This window comes from Scyliorhinus torazame, chromosome 14, assembly GCF_047496885.1.
Source record: "Scyliorhinus torazame isolate Kashiwa2021f chromosome 14, sScyTor2.1, whole genome shotgun sequence".
NCBI lineage: Eukaryota > Metazoa > Chordata > Chondrichthyes > Carcharhiniformes > Scyliorhinidae > Scyliorhinus > Scyliorhinus torazame.
Genome location: NC_092720.1, coordinates 187,180,916 through 187,204,829, shown reverse-complemented (window position 1 = coordinate 187,204,829; position 23,914 = coordinate 187,180,916). Strand labels below are relative to the sequence as shown.

Genomic DNA, 23,914 nt, shown 5'->3' with positions numbered 1-23,914 from the left:
GGCTTTGGCAGAGGATCAAGGCCTTTGTTCGGATCTGGAGTGGCTGGTTCTGGAGAAGTAACTTCGGTTCTGCTGGGTTCATTCGTCTGGTAGCGATCGTTGATCTTGAACTTGCTTCTGGTCGTGGTGCTGCGGTTGGCTTCAGGTGTAGACTGGGCCGAAGAGTGCCGGTGTGCCAGGGCCAAAAGAGATCGAACACGCGGCAGTGTCTCTCTTTAGCCTTTGGGGGTTTCGTGCTCTTTTGGGCGGTCCTTAGCTTTGGACCCAATAGTTCGGCTGGCTTCGATTACTGCCTTCGATTTGAGCCAATAAAGGGGCGGGTGCCTAGATGGCTGAGCGTGTTCTGAGCGGTCATTGACCTTGGCTCTTTGGGCTTCCTGTGTGAAGGGAGTGGCGCTGATGTGTCTGGAATTGTATCTGATACCTGAGTACCAGTCCTTTGTCCTGGGGAAATGGACCATTAGAATGCAAATCGGCTAGGGGTTTCGATACTGTCTGATTCTCTGTTAGCAAATATGCATTTAGGCTCTGAGTTTGCCTGAATCCTGTATTGGGCATATTTTCCTTGAGTCTTTGCAAGTATCCATGTTTCCTTTGTAAATGGCCATTCCAGGTGGCTACATTCCGTTCTCTTGATCCTAAACGCGAAGCGTGGCGGATCACAATACTGATCTTTCATCTGTACTTTGGTGTGCCGGGTACCCTTGTCCAAGGACAGATTCTATATCACTCTGTCCTATGTATTGGAGCATTTACCTTAGTTTTTTTTTAATACATCACACATTCATAAATTCTAAGGGAGCACTATAACATTCCATCATTCATTCAACTTCTTTACCTAAGGGGAACCTTTAACTATCCTTACCTAAACTACACTTATGCTGCTCGCTAATAACCAAAAAGAGCTTATATTACAGTACGAAATTTTTTAAACAATAGCAGCATCACATTCCTACTTAACTTATTACATTTACCGAAACGCAAACCTGTGGTCGATGCGCTGAATGGGAGGACAATTTCTCCGTCTAGCGCTGAGGTCGTTTTGTAATAGCAGCAAATTTTGTTTCAACCAAGTGTGTTGAACCTGTAAATAGCAGTTGGGGTTAGCGCCCAAAGGGTCGCCAGAAACCAAAGTTGAATGCAGAGACTGGGCAAAGAGCATTCTTTAAACCACACGCAAAAAACCGAACAGATCAGGGGAAACAAAGACCTGCCAGAGATAATAAAGAGTTTTAAAAACGTTTACAAATCAGTGATTAGAACATGGGGTGCGTATGAGCAATGGCAGGGCAAGTCTGGGTGGAATCCCTGGGTACGGCGGTGCTCAGTGCCGTTGCTCCACTATCCGAGTTTGGCTGACCGAATGCATTGGGGGTCCTCAGGCAGGGTGGAAATTAGTGCCGTTACTCCACTGCCTGGGTGACCTTACATGAGCGGATAGAATTTGTGACATATGGACTTCAGCAATGTGCAGAAGAGTAATCATGACTGCATCAAGCAATTTAGTGGACAGGCAAAATTAATTAAACACCTGAGATCGGAAGTATAAAGTGCATCAAGAAATTCCAGAAATAAAGGCGGGCAGAAAATAGGACACCATAAATCTCAATTGGTTCCTTTTTCTCATCATCTGGACACCTCAGGGGCCCATTTCAAAAAGCGTCGTAAAGGGGTTACCATAACAGGAGTCAGACTCTGAGTCATCACCATCTCCCGGTTGCCAAACTCGTGTCTGGCATTATCATGCCGTGGCCGCGTGGGTCGTCGTGGGATCCGAATCGTCGTTCCGTATCAACCGACAAGAGTTATCGCGGTGCCAATGGGGAATTCTTTAGTCAGAAGGGGCGACTGGGGCCTGGGCGGTTGTGCCATTGGTCGTTGATTTCCAATAAGTCTGGAGTGCTGTCGCTGGCGTCCGAATCAAGTTTAAGGTGGAAAGTCGTTCCTGTGGATGGAGACAAGGTCGGATCTGTGGACCTGCTGTCCTGGCTTGGGGAGGGTCGGACTAGGTTGTCAGTGGGTGGGGTGTAGTCGCCTGCTATTGCCAGGGAGACGTGGTGTGAGTGGCTTCACTGGGTTCCATAAACCTTAAGCTGGTTGATATGAAACCATCCTGATTTTCCATTAGGATACGTTATTTTATGTACCGAGGGGTTTACTTTATCTGAAATCGAGTAGGGTCCTGCAAATTTAGGGGAGAGGAATGAACTGGGGTTATATAGGGAAACCATCACCTGCTGACCAACTATATACTCTACTGGGTGTACTGTTTTATCAAAGCAGGCCTTACTCTGCTTTTTCCTAGTGCCTAGTCGGACAGCTGCAGCGAGCTGAGCTGCTTTAACATTTTCCATTACCCGTTGGACTGCGTTTTCGTGGGTGAGGGCGGTGACTGTGGGGCTGGCCAAATCAAGTCCTAATAAATATTTGGTTCTTTTCATGAGTCGTCCGGTCATAAGGGTGTGGGGGGTGAATCCTGTGGAACTTGATACCGTGTTCCTAATAAACATAAGTGCAAATGGGAGAACTCTGTCCCATGTAGTGTTGTGCTGTAGCACCATTTTCCTGATAGTCGTTTTTAGGGTTCTGTTCATACGTTCCACAATGCCGCTGGATTGTGGGTGATCGGTAATATGGAATTTTTGTTTTAGCCCAAAAATCGTCAAAACATTCTGCATCACTCTTCCTGTAAAATGCGAACTTTGGTCCGATTCAATGCTGCGGGGTGTTGCTAACTTTTGGTTGGTTCTTAATTTGGCTCTATTTAATCATGTTTGCTCAAGAGTAGCCAGGTATCTTTCGACACCGCCACAAGGTTCAGAACCGAATACTGATCAATGACTCGATACACCAGTTAGTAAGTTCAAAAGCAATGCTTATTTATTTACACACAGTCAAAACTGCTCATGCATAAACTCTACAAACTAAACTACCACTATTACTAAAGCCTATACTTAGCTTAGGGCGCCCACTCACTCAGAGGAACAATGGCCGTTGCTCGGTTCTGAGGCTGCTGGGTTGAGCTGTTTACAGGGTAGCAACTAGGAGCGTCTATCTCGTAGCGTGCGTTGACTTGGAACTTACTTGGTCTGGTGCAGTTGCTAGGCTGGCCTCTCTCTTCGCTGAGAGCCAAAGCCAAAGGAGGGCATTCTCCCTTGGGGGATACCTTTTATACCCAAAAGGGCTTCGCGCTCTTTTGGGCAGGCCTTGAACTTGGCCTCAACTAATTGGGTCTTTCCCAATCATCGGTTTCGATTGTCCTCCAATTGAGGGGTGGTTCCCTGATCGCTGGGCGTGTCCTGGTGACTGTCAGTCTGCTTTTTCTTAGCTTCTTCTGGCGCCGGGGAGTCTATCCTAACATTGTGTATCTAAATGTTTCCCTTTTGTCCCCGGAGTTGGCTCATTAGTGTGTAAATCGTTTGGTAGTTTCTGTCCTGTCTGAGCGTTTAAGGTTCTAATCAACAGACAGAGCTTGCACCTGCTTGTTTCTTAGCATTGTCCAATTTTCCCTGCGGTCTTTGTAAGTGTCCATTCTGTAATCAGGACGTGGCCATCCCAGATGGCTACAGGGGGAGTCCCCAGCATGTAAATATTTGCTGTGTTAAAATGTTGGCTATTGCCTTAGTCGTGTTTGTCCTGGAGGGAAATGCTTCCACCCATTTTGTCAAGATGTCGATCACCATCAACACATATTTAAAACCATTTCTGCAGGGGGGAGGGGACCAATATAATCTAGTTATAAGTTCGTCCATGGGCCATTAACAGGGCGGATGTGTCTTAACTGACCTTTCCTGGAGTACCTTTCTGGATTATTTTGAGCGCAAATTAAACAATTTTCAATATAATGTGTGACGTCTGCTTTTAAATCGGGCCACCAGCACAAAGGTCTTAAGTGGGCAATGGTGGTTTGCGGGCGGTACGGAAACCACCTCCACGACCATCTGCTGGGGACTTCTTCTAATGATGAAATATCCAGAAATTCAGAGTGAGAAATCATTAACATCTCTCCTGTTGCTTTGTTGTGGTGTTGTCTGATGAGAAATCAGGAAATGGTACCTGATGAGGTCTTTTTTTACACACGATCTCTGAGGCTGACTAACAGGACGCAATGAGTAGTGATAAGGGGCGTCTTTCTCAGGTTGGCCGGCAACAACCATTGGAGTGCCACAGGGATTAGTGCTGGGACTGCAGCTGTTCACATTATCTATGAATGATTTGGAGGAAGGAACAGAGTGTACTGTGGCCAAATTTACAGATAATACAAAAAGGGAAGGAAGGCAGGTTGTGATGATATAAAGCGGCCACTCACCCACCTATCGCCGTAACCCCACCTATTGGACACTAAGGGGCATGACCCAGATCAGCATATTTAAATGAGCTGAGTGGCTGATATAAATATACATCCACGGGATTCTCCCGGTGCCCGAGACTCAACGGCCACAACTGCGAGGCCTCGCCAGGGTGCCATTTAACACTGGCTCACACTAACTTGGTCCAGGTGTAACAGCACCTGGAGGGATCTCCCAGGTCAGTGGAGAGCTCCAGGTGATCGGGAACAGCGCAGGCTGGTACCCTGGATCTCCCTATGGCACCTGGGAACTTTGGCACTGCCAGTCTGGCAACCTGTCAGTGCCTGCCTTGCACTGCCAGAGTGCCTAGGTGGCACTGGCAGGGCACTGCCATGGCACCAGGTTGGCAGTGCCAGGGTGCCTGGTTGTCGTTGGGTGAGTGGGAGCCTGAAAAGGCGGGGGGGTGGGGTGGGGAGGCAGAGGAAATGATCAGGGCAGCATTCCGAAACTCAGCCACGATCTGCGAGGACCCTGTCCTGCTGGTGAGCTAAAGCCTCGGCGGCGACAATCTCCCCAAGGCCAGAAGAAATGGTGGCATGTGGCGCAGTGGTTAGCAATGGGACTGCGGTGCTGAGGACCCGGGTTCGAATCCCAGCCCTGGGTCACTGTCCGTGTGGAGTTTGCACATTCTCCCCATGTCTGCGTGGGTTTCACCCCCACAACCCAAAGATGTGCAGGTTAGGTGGATTGGCTACATTAAATTGCCCCTTAATTGGGGAAAAAAAAATTGAATACTCTAACTACAGCCGCTGAGAAACACTCCACCAAACGCTCCCTAAACCGGACATAGAGAATTTTTGGGAGAATCATGATTTGATTTGATTTATTGTCACATGTATCGAAGTATTTTTCTGCAGCCGAGGGAACGTACACAGTACGTACATAGAAGACACAAGAATAATCAACAGGGAACATTGACAAATGGTACATCGACAAAACAGTGATTGGTTACAGTGCGGAACAAGGGGCCAAACAAAGCAAATACATGAGCAAGAGCAGCATAGGGCGTCGTGAGTACTGTTCTTACAGGAACAGATCAGTCCGAGGGGGGGTCGTTGAGGAGTCTAGTAGCTGTGGGGAAGAAGCTGTTCCTATGTCTGAATGTGCGGGTCACCAGACTTCTGTACCTTCTGCCTGATGGAAGGGTCTGTAAGAAGGCAATGCCTGGGTGGGAGGGGTCTCTGATAATGTTGTCTATCTTCCTGAGGCAGCAGGAGGTGTATACAGAATCAATATGGGGGTGGCAAGATTGTGTGATGCGTTAGGCTGAGTTCACCACACTCTGCAGTTTCTTGCGATCTTGGACCGAGCAGTTACCATACCAGGCTGTGATGCAGCCGGATAGGATGCTCTCTATCGCACATCTGTAGAAGTTTGTGAGAGTCGATGCAGTTTCTTTAGCCTAAGGTGTTGTTCCCCCAGTTTGCGTTGGGCTTCACTGGAACATTGTAGCAGGCCAAGGACAGACATGTGGGCATGAGAGAACACTTTAAAATACATCACATTTCTACCTCTCTTTAACTCCGAAGAAGAGTCATGTAGACGTGAAATGTTAATCCTGGGCTTGAATTTTCCAGTCCCATCTGTCTGGGGGCCGGAAATTCCCGCCTGAGGTCAACAAACATTTTAATAGTCCGTTAAATTGTCCGTCCTGCCCATGACGATTCCCTTGGTGGGCGGGATCGGAATATTTCCCGCTCCGCAGACGCTGCCAGAATTGCTGAGTTTTTCCAGCTTTTTCTGAGCTTATTTCAGATTTCCAAAATCCGCAGTAACTTGTTTTTCTTTAACACAACTCACTGTTTCCTGTTCTTGAGCCAATTTTTAATAATCCAATTGGGCACTGACCCTTCAATCCAATGAGCCTTAATTTAATTAACCAGCTCTTTAGTACAAAATTAATTTAAGGACACAATGAATTCTCACAAACACAAAATAGTTGAAAAGCCACCGAGGGCACTGCAGGGTCTGGGAGTATTTTAGTGACTATTTAAAGATGGCAGCACTGCATTATTTTAGAGGTGTTCTCCAGCAAACCATAAAATGTATCTTTAAGTTTAGTGCTCCATAGGGACGGCACGGTGGGGCAGTGGTTAGCACTGCTGCCTACTGCGCTGAGGACACGGGTTCGATCCCGGCCCCGGGTTACTGTCTGTGAGGAGTTTGCACATTCTCCCCGTGTCTGCGTGGGTCTCACCCCACAACATAAAGATGTGCAAGTTAAGTGGATTGGCCACACTAAATTGCCCCTTAATTGGAAAATAAAATAATTGGGTACTCTAAATTTCTTATTAAAAAAAGATGTAGTGCTCCATTGGCAACGCTACATCAGTCTTGGCTTTTGGTCTTTTGAAATTCATGGAAGCTGAATATTGAAGAGGAAACATAACAAAGAGTTCTCCCAGTGAGCCAGAGAGAAGACAGCCAGGAGTGAGACAGCAAAGAGTGAGTTTGGGAATTTGAATCGAGGTGAGAATTCAAAGCTGGGTGGGGAGGAAGTGCTTTTTGTGACTGGTAAGTAGTGTTTCTGTTTTTCTGTTTCTTTTCATTGGTATATTTATTTATTTTTTTCTTCGTTGTTTATTTATTTATTTAAAATTGGGGGGGGGGGAATTGAAATTGTTGAAGTTAATCGAAGGTTTAAGACATGGCAGGAGATCTCAGACCCGTGTCATGCTCCTCGTGTGTGATGTGGGAGCTCAGGGACACGTCCACTGTCCCTGGCTCCTTCGCGTGCAAGAAGTGTGTCCAGTTGCAGCTCCTGCTAGACCGCTTGACGGCTCTGGAGCTGCGGATGGACTCACTTTGGAGCATCCGCGATGCTGAGGACGTCGTGGATAGCACGTTTAGCGAGTTGGTCACACCGCAGGTGAAAGGTACTGAGGGAGATAGTAAATGGGTGACCAAAAGACAGAGCAAGAGTAGGAAGGCAGTGCAGGTGTCCTCTGCGGTCATCTCCCTGCAAAACAGATATACCGCTTTGGATACTGTTGAGGGAGATGGCTCACCAGGGGAAGGCAGCAGCAGCCAGGTTCATGGCACCGTGGCTGGCTCTGCTGCGCAGGAGGGCAGGAAGAAGAATGGCAGGGCTATAGTGATAGGGGACTCAATTGTAAGGGGAATAGACAGGCGGTTCTGCGGATGCAATCGAGACTCCAGGATGGTATGTTGCCTCCTTGGTGCAAGGGTCAAGGATGTCTTGGAGCGGCTGCAGGACATTCTGAGGGGGGAGGGTGAACAGCCAGCTGCGGTGGTGCACATAGGCACCAACGATATAGGTAAAAAAATGGGACGAGGTCCTACAAGCTGAATTTAGGGAGCTAGGAGTTAAACTAAAAAGTAGGACCTCAAAGGTAGTAATCTCAGGATTGCTACCAGTGCTACGAGCTAGTCAGGGCAGGAATGTCAGGATAGATAGGATGAATACGTGGCTCGAGAGATGGTGCAAGAGGGAGGGATTCAAATTCCTGAGACATTGGAACCGGTTCTGGGGGAGGTGGGACCAGTACAAACCGGACGGTCTGCACCTGGGCAGGACTGGAACCGATGTCCTAGGGAGGGTGTTTGCTAGAGCTGTTGGGGAGAGTTTAAACTAATGTGGCAGGGGGGTGGGAACCGATGCAGGAAGTTGGAAGGTAGTAAAACAGGGACAGAAATAAAAGGCAGTAAGGGGAAAAGTGTAAGGCAGAGAAGCCACAGTCAAAAATCAAAAAGGGCGACAGTACAAGGTACAGTGACTGAGGGGAGCTCAGTGAATAGGACCAGGAATACTAAAAGAAATAAAACGGGAAGTGAAAACATTAATGGTAAGCGACGCGGCAGGTTGCTACAGGAAGATATGGGTTCGACGACAAGGAAAATTAGGAGAAAGGTTAAGAGGAAATATAACTTAGGAGAGGTTACTGATCGAGGTGTTAAGATTCAGAACAGAGGTAAAAAAGCCAACATAAGTGACTTTACCTGAATGCTCGTAGTATTCGGAATAAGGTAAATGTGTTGATGGCGCAAATCATCGTGAATGACTATGATTTAGTGGCCATTACTGAAACATGGTTAAAGGATGGTCACGACTGGGAGTTAAATATCCGAGGGTATCAAACTTTTCGGAAGGACAGAGTGGATGGTAAGGGAGGTGGTGTAGCTCTGTTATTTAAGGATGACATCCGGGCAACAGTAAGGGATGACATCGGTGCTATGGAGGATAAGGTTGAATCCATTTGGGTGGAAATCAGGAATAGTAAGGCGAAAAAGTCACTGATAGGAGTAATCTATAAGCCACTAAATAGTAACATTATGGTGGGGCAGGCAATAAACAAAGAAATAACAAATGCATGTAGAAATGGTACAGCAGTTATCATGGGGGATTTTAATCTACATGTTGATTGGTTTAACCAGGTCGGTCAAGGCAGCCTTGAGGAGGAGTTTATAGAATGTATCTGCGATAGTTTCCTAGAACATAGGGGAGAGATTCAGAAGGGCCCAGAGGGGCAATTTCTTCACTCAGAGGGTAGTGAGTGTCTGGAATGGGCTGCCAGAGGTAGTAGTAGAGGCGGATACAATTGTGTCTTTTAAAAAACATTTAGATAGTTACATGGGTAAGATGGGTATAGAGGGTTATGGGCCAAGTGCGGGCAACTGGGACTAGCTTAATGGTAAAAACTGGGCGGCATGGACTGGTTGGGCCGAAGGGCCTGTTTCCATGCTGTAAACTTCTATGATTCTATGATTCTAACAGTATGTAATGGAACCTACGAGAGAACAAGCGGTCCTAGATCTGGTCCTGTGTAATGAGACAGGATTGATTCAGGATCTCATAGTTAGGGATCCTCTCGGAAGGAGCGATCACAATATGGTGGAATTTAAAATACAGATGGAGGGTGAGAAGGTAAAATCAAGCACTAGTGTTTTGTGCTTAAACAAAGGAGATTACAATGGGATGAGAGAAGAACTAGCTAAGGTAGACTGGGAGCAAAGACTTTATAGTGAAACAGTTGAGGAACAGTGGAGAACCTTCCAAGTGATTTTTCACAGTGCTCAGCAAAGGTTTATACCAACAAAAAGGAAGGACGGTAAAAAGAGGGAAAATCGACCGTGGATATCGAAGGAAATAAGGGAGAATATCAAATTGAAGGAAAAAACATCCAAAGTAGCAAAGATCAGTGGGAGACTAGAGGACTGGGAAATCTTTAGGGGGCAACAGAAAGCTACTAAAAAATCTATAAAGAAGAGTAAGATAGATTATGAGAGTAAACTTGCTCAGAATATAAAAACAGATAGTAAAAGTTTCTACAAATACATAAAACAAAAAAGAGTGGCTAAGGTAAATATTGGTCCTTTAGAGGATGAGAAGGGAGATTTAATAATGAGAGATGAGGAAATGGCTGAGGAACTGAACAGGTTTTTTGGGTCGGTCTTCACAGTGGAAGACACAAATAACATGCCAGTGACTGATGGAAATGAGGCTATGACAGGTGAGGACCTTGAGAGGATTGTTATCACCAAGGAGGTAGTGATGGGCAAGCTAATGGGGCTAAAGGTAGACAAGTCCCCTGGACCTGATGGAATGCATCCCAGAGTGCTAAAAGAGATGGCTAGGGAAATTGCAAATGCACTAGTGATAATTTACCAAAATTCACTAGAATCTGGGGTGGTCCCGGCGGATTGGAAATTAGCAAACGTGACACCACTGTTTAAAAAAGGAGGTAGGCAGAAAGCGGGTAATTATAGGCCAGTGAGCTTAACTTCGGTAGTAGGGAAGATGCTGGAATCTATCATCAAGGAAGAAATAGCGGACTTCCGGGTGCGGCGATGACCAGCTAAGTCGCACGTTTCGGCACCTCCCGTTTTAACGGACTTTTGGGCTCTTATCGGGAGCCCCAACGGCAATTTTCGAAGGCTAAACCCACTGTGAGGCGACATAGAAGGGAGTCCCCCCGGATGTGAATGGACAGAAGAGATAATAGTGGCCAGATTACGGAGGATCCTCTGGAGCAGCGGCAAAGAAGGGAAGTGAGAAGCAAGATGGCGGCAGAGGGAGGCCAGTTGGTATGGGGCCTGGAACAGCAGGAGTTCCTCCGGCGATGTGTGGAGGAGCTAAAGAAGGAGGTGCTGGCGCCGATGCTACAGGCGATTGAGGGGTTAAAGGAGGCGCAGAAGACCCAAGAGATGGAGCTCCGTGGAATGAAGGCAAAAGCTGCCGAAAATGAGGACAAGATACAGGGCTTGGTGGTGAAGACGGAGACGCACGAGGCACTGCATAAGAGGTGTATGGAGAGACTGGAAGCCCTGGAAAATAGGTTGAGGAGGAAGAACTTAAGAATCTTGGGTCTTCCCGAAGGGGCAGAGGGAGCGGACATTGGGGCGTATGTGAGTAGTGAGTACGATGCTCCATACCTTAATGGGAGCTGAGGCCCCGACGGGCCCCCTGGAAGTGGAGGGAGCATATCGAGTCCTCGTGAGAAGACCAAAGGCAGGAGAAATACCTCAAGCAATAGTGGTGAGGTTCCACCGTTACAAGGACAGGGAGATGGTCCTGAGATGGGCGAAAAAGACACGGAGCAGCAGGTGGGAGAACGCGGTGATCCGCGTGTATCAGGATTGGAGTGCGGAGGTGGCGAGAAGGAGGGCGAGTTTCAATCGGGCCAAGGCGGTGCTCCACAAGAGGAAAGTGAAGTTCGGAATGTTGCAGCCGGCAAGACTGTGGGTTACACACCAGGGTGAACACCACCACTTCGAGACGGCAGAAGGGGCGTGGACATTTATCGAAGAGGAGAAGTTGGACTAGATTGGAGAAAGAGTGTTTGAAATGAAGTAGTGAGGTGGTGGCAAGGGACTGTGAATCAGATGGGCGGGGGGGGGGGGGGGGGGAAATTTCTTTCCCCTCGAAGGGGGGGACACAAGAAGAAATGTGGGCGCCGGTGGGGAAGGGGAGGGGGAAGGAGAGAGGGAGCTGCGCCATCAGGGGCAAGGGCCGAGAGGGAAGCGCGAGCTTTGTCCCCGCGCTATGGAAATTGTGGCGGGAAAAGGGGGCGGAGGAAGGAGGGGACCTCACATGATGGGAGGCTAAGGATAAACGGGGGAAGCCGTGGTCAGCCAGAGTTTGCTGACTTCCGGAAGCAATATGGGGGGAGCAACTAAGCTAGAGAGGGATCTAGCGGGGTGGAGGCGGGGGGGGGGGGGGGGGGGTTAACTGGGTTGCTGCTGCTAAGGGGAAGGGGGAGCTGTTACGGGATGGGATGGGAGGGCGCCGTCGGGGGGATAAGCGGGAGCGTGGGGACCGGGTGAGGAGCTGGTCTAAAAAAGGGGATGGCTAGTCGACGAGGGGGGGGGAGGTAAAGAGCCCCCCAACCCGGTTGATCACGTGGAACGTGAGAGGGTTGAACGGGCCGATTAAGAGGGCAAGGGTACTTGCGCACCTAAAGACGCTCAAGGCAGACGTGGTCATGCTTCAGGAGACGCACCTGAAACTGGCGGATTAGGTCAGATTAAGGAAAGGATGGGTGGGACAGGTATTCCACTCGGACTTGGATGCGAAAAATAGAGGGGTGGCTGTACTGGTGGGGAAACGGGTATTGTTTGAGGCAAAGAACATAGTGGCGGACAGTGGGGGTAGATACGTGATGGTGAGTGGCAGACTGCAAGGTGAGGCGGTGGTGCTGGTGAATGTATATGTCCCGAACGCGAACTTTATGAAGCGTATGTTGGGGCGCATCCCGGACCTGGAGATGGGAAAGTTGGTAATGGGGGGGGACTTCAACACGGTGCTGGACCCAGGGCTGGACCGGTCCAGATCTAGGACCGGGAGGAGGCCGGCAGCGGCCAAGGTGCTTAAGGGCTTTATGGAGCAGATGGGAGGAGTGGATCCCTGTAGATTTACTAGGCCAAGGAGTAAAGAGTTTTCCTTCTTCTCCCATGTCCACAAAATGTACTCCCGGATAGACTTCTTTGTCCTGGGAAGGGCGCTGATCCCGAAGGTGGCAGGAACGGAGTATTCGGCTATAGCCATTTCAGATCATGCCCCACATTGGGTAGATCTGGAAGTAGGAGAGGAAAAGGAACAGCGCCCACTCTGGAGATTAGATATGGGACTGTTGGCGGACGAGGGGGTATGTGTAAGGGTGAGGGGATGTATTGAAAGGTACCTAGAGATTAATGATGACGGAGAGGTCCAGGTGGGAGTGGTCTGGGAGGCGCTGAAGGCGGTGGTTAGAGGGGAGCTGATCTCCATAAGGGCCCATAAGGGGAAACAAGAGGGTAAAGAAAGGGAGAGATTGTTGAGGGAGATTTTGAGGGTGGATAGGCAATATGCGGAGGCTCCAGATGAAGGGCTATACAGGGAAAGACGGAGATTGCACACGGACTTTGACTTGTTGACCACGGGTAAGGCGGAGGCACAATGGAGGAAGGCACAGGGAGTGCAGTATGAATATGGAGAGAAGGCGAGCCGGCTGCTGGCCCAACAACTTAGGAAGAAGGGGGCGGCGAGAGAGATCGGAGGGGTTAGAGACGTGGAGGGAAAGATGGAACGGGGAGCGGAGAGGGTGAACGGGGTGTTTAAGGTATTTTACGAGAGGCTATATAAGGCTCAACCCCCGGAAGGGAAAGAGGGAATGATGCGTTTCCTAGACCAGCTGGAGTTCCCGAAGGTTGAGGAACAGGAGATGACAGGACTGGGAGCGCAGATTGAGGTGGAGGAGGTGGCAAAAGGAATTGGGAACATGCAGGCAGGGAAGGCCCCGGGACGGGATGGGTTCCCGGTGGAGTTCTATAGGAAATACGTGGACCTGCTGGCCCCACTTCTGACGAGAACCTTTAATGAGGCTAGGGAAAGGGGGACACTACCCCCGACGATGTCGGAGGCGACGATATCGCTGATCCTGAAAAGAGACAAAGACCCGCTGCAGTGCGGGTCATACAGGCCTATTTCCCTCTTGAACGTAGATGCCAAGCTTTTGGCCAAGGTGATGGCGACGAGGATAGAGGACTGTGTCCCTGGGGTGGTGCATGATGATCAAACGGGGTTTGTTAAAGGGAGGCAATTGAACGCTAATATACGGAGGCTGCTGGGGGTGATGATGATGCCCCCACCGGAGGGGGAGGCGGAGATAGTGGTGGCGATGGATGCAGAGAAAGCATTTGATAGAGTGGAGTGGGACTACCTGTGGGAAGTACTGAGGAGATTTGGATTTGGAGAGGGGTTCATTAGATGGGTTCAGCTCCTGTACAGGGCCCCGGTGGCAAGTGTGATTACAAATAGGCAACGATCTGACCACTTCCGACTATATAGGGGTACAAGACAGGGATGTCCCCTGTCCCCGTTACTGTTTGCGTTGGCAATTGAGCCACTGGCCATAGCACTGAGGGGCTCCAGGAAGTGGAGGGGGGTACTTAGAGGAGGAGAAGAGCATCGGGTGTCATTATACGCGGATGATTTGTTGTTGTATGTCGCAGACCCAGTGGAGGGGATGCCTGAGATAATGCAGACACTCAGGGAGTTTGGAGAATTTTCAGGATATAAATTGAATATGGAGAAGAGTGAACTGTTTGTGATGCACCCCGGGGAACAGGGCAAGGGAATAGACGATTTACCGTTGAGGAGGGTAACAAGGGATTTCCGGTATTTGGGGATCCAGGTGGCCAGGAACTGGGGAACCTTGCATAAGCTTAACTTGGCACGACAGGTAGAGCAGATGGAAGAGGACTTTAGGAGGTGGGACATGGCGCCCCTGTCATTGGCGGGCAGGGTGCAGGCAGTTAAAATGGTGGTCCTTCCGAGGTTTCTTTTTGTGTTCCAGTGCCTCCCTGTACTGATTACAAAGGCCTTTTTTAAAAAGGTGGACAAGAGTATTATGAGCTTTGTGTGGGCTGGAAAGACCCCAAGAGTAAAGAGGGGGTTCCTGCAGCGCAGTAGGGACAGAGGGGGATTGGCACTGCCGAGTCTAAGTGATTATTATTGGGCCGCCAACGTGTCAATGATATGTAAGTGGATGAGGGAAGGGGAAGGAGCGGCGTGGAAAAGACTGGAGATGGCGTCCTGTAGGGGAACTAGCCTAAAAGCACTGGCGACGGCGCCGTTGCCGTTCTCACTGAAAAAATACACCACAAACCCAGTGGTGGTGGCAACTCTGAAAATTTGGGGGCAGTGGAGACGACATAAGGGAGTGACGGGTGCCTCAGTGTGGTCCCCGATAAGGAACAATCATAGGTTCGTCCCGGGAAGGATAGATGGGGGATTTAAATCTTGGCAGCGAGCAGGAATTGCGAAATTGAAGGACTTGTTCTTAGACGGGACATTCGCGAGTCTGGGAGCGCTGACAGAAAAATATGGGCTGCCACCTGGGAATGCATGTTGCTATATGCAAGTGAGGGCATTTGTGAGGCAACAGGTGAGGGAATTTCCGCAGCTCCCGGCACAAGAGATCCAGGACAGAGTGATTTCGGGGGCATGGGTGGGTGATGGCAGGGTGTCAGATATATATAGGGAAATGAGAGACGAGGGGGAGACGATGGTGGAGGAGCTGAAGGGAAAATGGGAGGAGGAGCTGGGGGAAGAGATAGAGGAGGGGCTGTGGGCAGATGCCCTAAGTAGGGTAAACTCTTCGTCCTCGTGTGCCAGGCTCAGCCTGACACAATTCAAGGTTCTACACAGGGCGCATATGACTGGAGCAAGGCTGAGTAGATTTTTTGGAGTGGAGGATAGGTGCGGGAGATGCGCGGGAAGCCCGGCGAACCACACCCACATGTTCTGGTCATGTCCGGTATTGCATGGGTCCTGGGTGGGTGTGGCAAAAGTGATTTCAAAGGTGGTGGGGGTCCGGGTCGAACCAGGCTGGGGGTTGGCTATATTTGGGGTTGCAGATGAGCCGGGAGTGCAGGAGGCGAGAGAGGCCGATGTTTTGGCCTTTGCGTCCCTAGTAGCCCGGCGAAGGATTCTACTTATGTGGAAAGAAGCTAAACCCCCGGGTGTGGAGGCCTGGATAAACGACATGGCAGGGTTCATAAAATTGGAGCAGATAAAGTACGCACTAAGAGGTTCGGCTCAAGGGTTCACCAGGCGGTGGCAATCGTTCCTCGACTATCTCGCAGAGCGATAAGGGAAAATAGGAAAGGTAGCAGCAGCAGCCCAGGGGGGAGGGGGGGGGGGGAGGGGACTCATTTGGGTCCTCAGGGGTTTTATGTGTGTGTTTATATATTAGTTATTTATATTAGATTTTACGAAGTTGCTATTTTAGTTACTATTTCTGTTGTTTCTTATTTTGTTGTTGGCAGTTGCCGTTAGTTAGCGTATTATTTATTTAAAAAAACGATCAATGTATATATTATTACAAAGTTGTAAAATGGGAAATTTTTGTTTTAGTTTGATCGAAAAACTTTAATAAAATATATTTTTTTTAAAAAGGAAGAAATAGCGAGGCATCTGGATGTAATTTGTTCCATTGGACAGACGCAGCATGGGTTCATAAAGGGCAGGTCGTGCCTAACTAATTTAGTGGAATTTTTTGAGGACATTAACAGTGCGGTAGATAACGGGGAGCCAATGGATGTGGTGTATCTGGATTTCCAGAAAGCCTTTGACAAGGTGCCACACAAAAGGTTGTTGCATAAGATAAAGATGCATGGCATTAAGGGGAAAGTAGTAGCATGGATAGAGGATTGGTTAATTAATAGAAAGCAAAGAGTGGGGATTAATGGGTGTTTCTCTGGTTGGCAATCAGTAGCTAGTGGTGTCCCTCAGGGATCAGTGTTGGGCCCACAACTGTCACAATTTACAGAGATGATTTGGAGTTGGGGACCAAGGGCAATGTGTCCAAGTTTGCAGACGACACTAAGATAAGTGGTAAAGCAAAAAGTGCAGAGGATACTGGAAGTCTGCAGAGGGATTTGAATAGGCTAAGTGAATGGGCTAGGGTCTGGCAGATGGAATACAATGTTGACAAATGTGAGGTTATCCATTTTGGTAGGAATAACAGCAAAAGGGATTATTATTTAAATGATAAAATATTAAAACATGCTGCTGTGCAGAGAGACCTGGGTGTGCTAGTTAGTGCATGAGTCGCAAAAAGTTGGTTTTCAGGTGCAACAGGTGATTAAGAAGGCAAATGGAATTTTGTGCTTCATTGCTAGAGGGATGGAGTTTAAGACTAGGGAGGTTCTGCTGCAATTGTATAAGATGTTAGTGAGGCCACACTTGGAGTATTGTGTTCAGTTTTGGTCTCCTTACTTGAGAAAGGACGTACTGGCACTGGAGGGTGTGCAGAGGAGATTCACTAGGTTAATCCCAGAGCTGAAGGGGTTGGATTACAAGGAGAGGTTGAGTAGACTGGGACTGTACTCGTTGGAATTTAGAAGGATGAGGGGGGATCTTATAGAAACATATAAGATTATGAAGGGAATAGATAGGATAGATGCGGGCAGGTTGTTTCCACTGGCGGGTGAAAGCAGAACTAGGGGGCATAGCCTCAAAATAAGGGGAAGTAGATTTAGGACTGAGTTTAGGAGGAACTTCTTCACACAAAGGGTTGTGAATCTATGGAATTCCTTGCCCAGTGAAGCAGTAGAGGCTCCTTCATGAAATGTTTTTAAGATAAAGATAGATAGTTTTTTGAAGAATAAAGGGATTAAGGGTTATGGTGTTCGGGCCGGAAAGTGGAGCTGAGTCCACAAAAGATCAGCCATGATCTCATTGAATGGTGGAGCAGGCTCGAGGGGCCAGATGGCCTACTCCTGCTCCTAATTCTTATGTTCTTATGTAAAGAACAAAGAACAATTCAGCACAGGAACAGGCCCTTGGCTCTCCAAGCCTGTACCGGTCGCGATACCAATTTTTGCCAAAACCCTCAGCACTTCTTTGTGCCGTATCCCTCTATACCCATCCTATCCATGTATTTGTCAAGATGCCTTTTTTTTTAAAGTATATTTTATTAAAGTTTTCGAACACAATTTTTCCCCTTACGAATCAACAAAAGTGGTGACATGATAACTGCTATGTAACGTTATTTAACTAACATAGTAAACTAACCAAATAACACGAAGTAATGCTCCCCCCACCCCCTCTCCCCCTCTAAAAACACAAACAATTTACCCCCCCTTCCCCCCCCCTCCCCCCTCCCTCTCCCGCCCCCCCCCCCTGCTGCTGGCCATCTATCTTCCCCTTTTCCGTTCCGCTAGGCAGTCGAGGTACGGTTGCCACCTTCTGGTGAACCCTTGAGCCAATCCTCTCAGCGCAAACTTCATCCGCTCTAGTTTTATGAACCCCGCCATATCGTTTATCCAGGCCTCCAGTCCGGGGGGTTTCGCTTCCTTCCACATGAGTAAAATCCTACGCCGGGCTACGAGGGACGCAAAGGCCACAACATCGGCCTCTTTCGCCTCCTGCACTCCCGGCTCATCCGCTACTCCAAATATAGCTAACCCCCAGCCTGGCTTGACCCGGACCTTCACCACCTTCGAGATCACCCCTGTCACTCCCCTCCAATACCCCTCCAGTGCCGGACACAACCAAAACATATGTGTGTGGTTCGCCGGGCTTCCCCCGCACTTCCCACACTTGTCCTCCGCTCCGAAGAACCTGCTCAACCTTGCTCCCGTTATGTGTGCTCTATGCAGCACCTTAAATTGGATCAGGCTAAGCCTGGCACACGAGGAAGAGGAATTTACCCTGCTTAGGGCATCAGCCCACAAACCCTCCTCAATCTCCTCCCCGAGCTCTTCTTCCCATTTTCCCTTCAGTTCGTCCACCAGCTCCTCCCCCTCTTCTCTCATCTCCCGGTATATCTCTGACACTTTGCCCTCCCCGACCCACACCCCCGAAAGCACCCTGTCCTGGATCCCTTGTGTCGGGAGCAGTGGAAATTCCCTCACCAGTTGTCTCGTGAACGCTCTCACCTGCATATATCTAAAGAAATTTCCCAGGGGCAGCTCATACTTTTCCTCAAGCGCTCCCAAGCTTGCAAACGTCCCATCTATAAATAAGTCTCCCACTCTCCTGATTCCTGCCCGGTGCCAGCTCTGGAATCCTCCGTCTAGCCTCCCTGGGGCAAGTCTATGGTTGTTCCTGATCGGGGACCACACCGAGGCTCCCAGCACACCCCTCTGTCGCCTCCATTGCCCCCAGATACTTAATGTTGCCACCACCACTGGGTTTGTGGTAAATTTTTTGGGGGAGAGCGGTAGTGGCGCCGTCACCAGCGCTTTTAAGCTCGTTCCATTGCAGGACGCCATCTCCAGCCTTTTCCACGCCGCTCCCTCTCCCTCCATCATCCACCTACGAATCATCGCCACGTTGGCGGCCCAATAGTAATCGCCCAAATTCGGCAACGCCAGTCCCCCTCTGACTCTGCTACGTTGTAGGAACCCCCTCCTTATCCTCGGGGTCTTCCCTGCCCACACGAAGCTCGTGATGTTTCTATCTATTTTTTTGAAAAAGGCCTTAGTGATCAGTACAGGGAGACATTGGAACACGAATAGGAACCTCGGGAGGACCATTACCTTAATCGCCTGCACTCTGCCTGCCAGTGACAGCGGCTGCATGTCCCACCTTTTGAAATCCTCTTCCATTTGTTCCACCAGTCGAGTAAGATTGAGTCTGTGTAAGGTTCCCCAACTCCTGGCTATCTGAATCCCCAGGTATCGGAAGTTTCTTTCCACTCTCCTTAGCGGTAGGCCATCTATCCCTCTACTCTGGTCCCCAGGGTGTATCACAAAAAGCTCACTCTTTCCCATGTTAAGCCTATATCCCGAGAAATCTCCAAACTCCCTCAATATCTGCATGACCTCTGTCATCCCCCCACTGGGTCCGTCACATGCAGCAGTAGGTCATCCGCGTAGAGTGACACTCGGTGTTCCTCTCCCCCTCTAATCACCCCTCTCCATTTTCTGGAGTCTCTCAGCGCTATGGCCAGTGGTTAAATTGCCAGCGCGAACAGTAATGGGGACAACGGGCATCCCTGTCTTGTTCCCCTGTGTAGTCGAAAATACTCCGACCTTTGCCGATTTGTGACCACACTTGCCGTTGGGGCCCCATATAGGAGTTTAACCCAGCTGACAAACCCCTCCCCGAGCCCGAACCTCCTCAGCACCTCCCATAGATACTCCCACTCCACCCTATCAAATGCCTTCTCTGCATCCATTGCCGCCACTATCTCTGCCTCCCCCTCTGCTGGGGGCATCATTATCACCCCTAATAGCCGTCGCACGTTGACATTTAATTGTCTCCCCTTTACGAACCCTGTCTGGTCTTCGTGCACCACCCCCGGGACACGATCCTCTATCCTCGTTGCCAGCACCTTTGCCAGCAACTTGGCGTCCACGTTTAGCAGTGAGATAGGCCTATAGGACCCGCACTGCAGCGGATCTTTATCTCGCTTCAAGATTAGCGATATCGTCGCCTCCAACATTGTCGGGGGTAGGGTCCCCCCTTCTCTGGCCTCGTTAAAGGTCCTTACCAGCAGCGGGGCCAACAAGTCCACATACTTTCTATAGAATTCCACCGGGAACCCATCTGGTCCCGGGGCCTTCCCTGCCTGCATGTTCCCCAGCCCTTTGGTAACCTCATCCACCCCAATCGGCGCCCCCAGGCCTTCCACCTCCTGCTCCTCCACCCTCGGGAACCTTAATTGGTCCAAAAACTGCTGCATCCCCTCTTTTCCCTCCGGGGGTTGGGACCTATATAGTCTCTCGTAAAAGGTCTTAAACACCTCGTTTATCTTCCCTGCTCTCCGCACCGTGGCTCCCATTTCATCCCTAATTCCCCCTATCTCCCTCGCCGCTGTCCTCTTTTGCAGCTGGTGGGCCAACAGGCGACTCGCCTTTTCTCCATATTCATATCTCATCCCCTGTGCCTTCCTCCACTGTGCCTCTGCCCTCCCTGTGGTCAACAGGTCAAACTCCGTCTGGAGTCGTCGCCTCTCCCTGTATAGTCCCTCATCCGGGGCCTCCGCATATTTTTTATCTACCCTCAAAATCTCCCCCAGTAGTCTTTCCCTTTCCTTGGCCTCTGTTTTCCCCTTGTGGGCCTTGATGGAGATCAGCTCCCCTCTGACCACCGCCTTTAGTGCTTCCCATACTACTCCCACTCGGACCTCCCCGTCGTCATTGGCCTCCAGGTACCTTTCAATACATCCACGCACCCTTCCGCAGACTCCATCATCCACCAATAATCCCACATCCAGTCGCCAGAGTGGACGCTGCTCCCTCTCCTCTCCTAGTTCCAGGTCCACCCAGTGTGGGACATGATCTGAAACAGCTATAGCTGAGTACTCAGTTCCTTCCACCCTCGAAATCGGTGACCTTCCCAAAACAAAGAAATCTATCCTGGAGTACACCTTGTGGACATGGGAGAAGAAGGAGAACTCTTTGGCCATCGGCCTAACAAATTGCCACGGATCCACTCCCCCCATTTGGTCCATAAACCCCCTAAGCACCTTGGCCGCTGCCGGCCTTCTTCCGGTCCTAGATCTAGATCTATCTAACCCTGGGTCCAGCACGGTGTTGAAGTCCCCCCCCATTATCAGGTTTCCTACCTCCAGGTCCGGGATACGTCCCAGCATCCGCTTCATAAATCCCGCATCATCCCAATTTGGGGCATATACATTAACCAACACGACCTCCATTCCCTGCAGTCTGCCACTCACCATCACATATCTGCCACCGCTGTCTGCTACAATGTTCCTAGCCTCGAATGACACCCGTTTCCCCACCAGTATGGCCACCCCTCTATTCTTTGTATCCAGCCCTAAGTGGAACACCTGTCCCACCCATCCTTTCCTTAACCTAACTTGGTCCGCCACCTTCAGGTGCGTCTCCTGAAGCATAGCCACATCTGCCTTCAGTCCTTTTAATGCGCGAACACTCGGGCCCTCTTAATCGGCCCATTTAGGCCTCTCACGTTCCACGTGATCAGCCGAACTGGGGGGCTGCCTGCCCCCTCCCCTGTCGACTAGCCATCACCCTCTCTGGGCCAGTCCCACGTCCCGGTTCCGCGCACCCACCCGTTCCCCAGCGGCGCATTCCCGCCCCGACCTCCTTTTCTTTTACCAGTTCCTTTTCGATCTCTGCAGCAGCAACCCAGTTATCCCCCCCCCCCCCCCCGCTAGATCCCCATCTAGCATGGTTACTCCCCCCATATTGCTTCCGAAAGTCAGCTGACGTCAACTGACCCTGGCTTCTCCTGCTCTCTCCTTAACCCCCCCCGTGTGGGGAACTCCCATCCGCCTTGCGCCTATCTTCCCGCCATCATCTTTCTGGCGCGGGAACAAGAAAAATAAACCCCATGTTCTCGAGAGCCGTCCCGACCCTCGTGGCGCAGCTCCCTCTGCTGCCCCACTCCCATTCCCCATCCCCCGCCTATGTCTCTTCTTCCCCCCCACCGGCGCCCACATTTCTCAGTGTCCCCCTCCCCAATTTACATCTCTATATACATCAGCATTGTCGTTTCCCCTCCAACATCAGTCTCCCAGTTCTGACCCAGTTTCTCGTTTTGAATGAAGGTCCATGCTTCTTCCGCCGTTTCAAAGTAATGATGCCTCTCCTGGTGCGTGACCCACAGTCGCGCCGGCTGCAACATCCCGAACTTCACCTTCTTCTTGTGTAGCACCTCCTTGGCTCGATTAAAACTCGCCCTCCTTCTCGCCACCTCCGCACTCCAATCCTGGTACACTCGTACCACCGCATTCTCCCATCTACTACTTCGTACCTTTCTGGCCCATCTCAGAACAACCTCTCTGTCATTGAAGCGGTGAAATCGCACGATCATCGCCCTAGGTGGTTCTCCCACCTTTGGTCTCCTCGCAGGGACCCGATGGGCCCCTTCCACTTCCAAGGGGCCCGAGGGGGCCTCAGCTCCCATTAGCGAGAGTAGCATCGTGCTCACGTAAGCCCCGCCATCCGCTCCTTCCACTCCCTCGGGGAGACCCAGGATCCGGAGGTTCTGTCTCCGTGATCTGTTTTCTAGGACTTCAAACCTTTCAATGCACTTTTTGTGGAGCGCCTCGTGCGTCTGCACTTTGACCGCCAGGCCCAGGATCTCGTCCTCGTTGTCCGTCACCTTCTGCTCCACCACACGGAGCTCCATCTCCTGGGTCTTTTGTGTCTCCTTAAGCCCCTCAATTGCTTGTAGCATCGGGGCCAGCACCTCCTTTTTAAGCAGCTCCACACACCGTCTTAAAAATTCGTCTTGGTCCGGCCCCCATGTCGCCTGGGCTCCCTCCGCCGCCATCTTGCTCCTTTTTTCCTTCTGCCCCTGTCCTCGAAGATTCTCCGAGATCTGGCCGCCGTCACCGATATTTTTCTTTTTCGCTGGGGGGGGACTCCCTGTTGTCTCACCCCACACTGGGTTTCGTTCCGAAAAAATTCCCCGTCGGGGCTCTTAAAAGAGCCGAAACGTGCGGCTTAGCTGGTCATCGCCGCAACCGGAAGTCGTCAAGGTGCCTTTTGAACGCCGTTAATGTATCTACTTCCACAGCGTCCCCTGGCAACGCGTTCCATGCACTCACCACCCTCTGCGTAAAAAACCTGCCTCGCACATCTCCTCTAACCTTTGCCCCATGGACCTTAAACCTATGCCCATTGGTGACTGACCCCTCCACCCTGGGAAAGAGTGCCTGCCCATCCACCCTATCCATGCTGCTCAAAATCTTGTAGATTTCTATCAGGTCACCCTCAACCTCCGTCTTTCTAATGAAAACAGTCCGAGTCTATTCAGCATCTCCACATAGCTCATTGGTCATAGATCATAGAATTTACAGTGCAGAAGGAGGCCATTCAGCCCATCGAGTCTGCACCAGCTCTTGGAAAGAGCACCCTACCCAAGCCCACATGCCCACCCTATTCCCATAACCCAGTAACTCCATCCAACACTAAGGCCAATTTTGGACACTAACGGCAATTTAGCATGGCCAATCCACCTAACCTGCACATCTTTAGACTGTGGGAGGAAACCGGAGCACCCGGACGAAACCCACGCAGACACGGGGAGAACGTGCAGACTCCGCACAGACACTGACCCAAGCCGGGAATCAAACCTGGGACCCTGGAGCTGTGAAGCAATTGTGCTAACCACTATGCTACTGTGCTGCCCTGAAGCTAATACCCTCCTGACCAGGCAACATCCTGGTAAACCTCCTCTGCACCCTTTCCAAAGCCTCCACACTGTTCTGGTTGCATTGCAGCCAGAATTGTGCGCAATATTCCAAGTACAGCCTTACCAAGGTTTTATACAGCTGTCGCATGTCTTGCCAGTTTTTATACTCGATGCCCCATCCAATGAAGGCAAGCATTCCGTATTCTTTCTTGACTACCTTGTCCACTTGTGTTGCCACCTTCAAAGATCTGTGGACCGGCACTCCCAGATCTCTCTGACTTTCTATATTCCTAAGAGTTTTGCCATTTACGATATATTTCCCCTCTATATTAGACCTACAAAATGCATTACTTCACATTTGTCCAGATTAAACTCCATTTGCCATTTGTTTGCCCAAGTCTCCAACCTATCTATGTCCTGCTGTATCTTGTGACCTTCCTCAACACTATCTGCCACTCCACCAACCTTGGTGTCATCCGCGAACTTA

At 50.1% G+C, this 23,914-nt stretch overlaps 1 protein-coding gene across 1 annotated transcript in view; it reads left to right on the top strand.

Moving 5' to 3' along the window:
- Nucleotides 1-1,484: 1,484 nt before the first annotated feature.
- The window catches only part of LOC140389097 (cytochrome P450 2K1-like), a 34,853-nt gene continuing 12,423 nt past the window's right edge, over nucleotides 1,485-23,914 (top strand). The window contains exons 1-2 of the mRNA XM_072473257.1: nucleotides 1,485-1,513; nucleotides 3,879-3,985. Of these exons, the coding sequence (XP_072329358.1) occupies nucleotides 1,485-1,513; nucleotides 3,879-3,985 (136 nt within the window). The remainder of the gene's footprint in view (nucleotides 1,514-3,878; nucleotides 3,986-23,914) is intronic.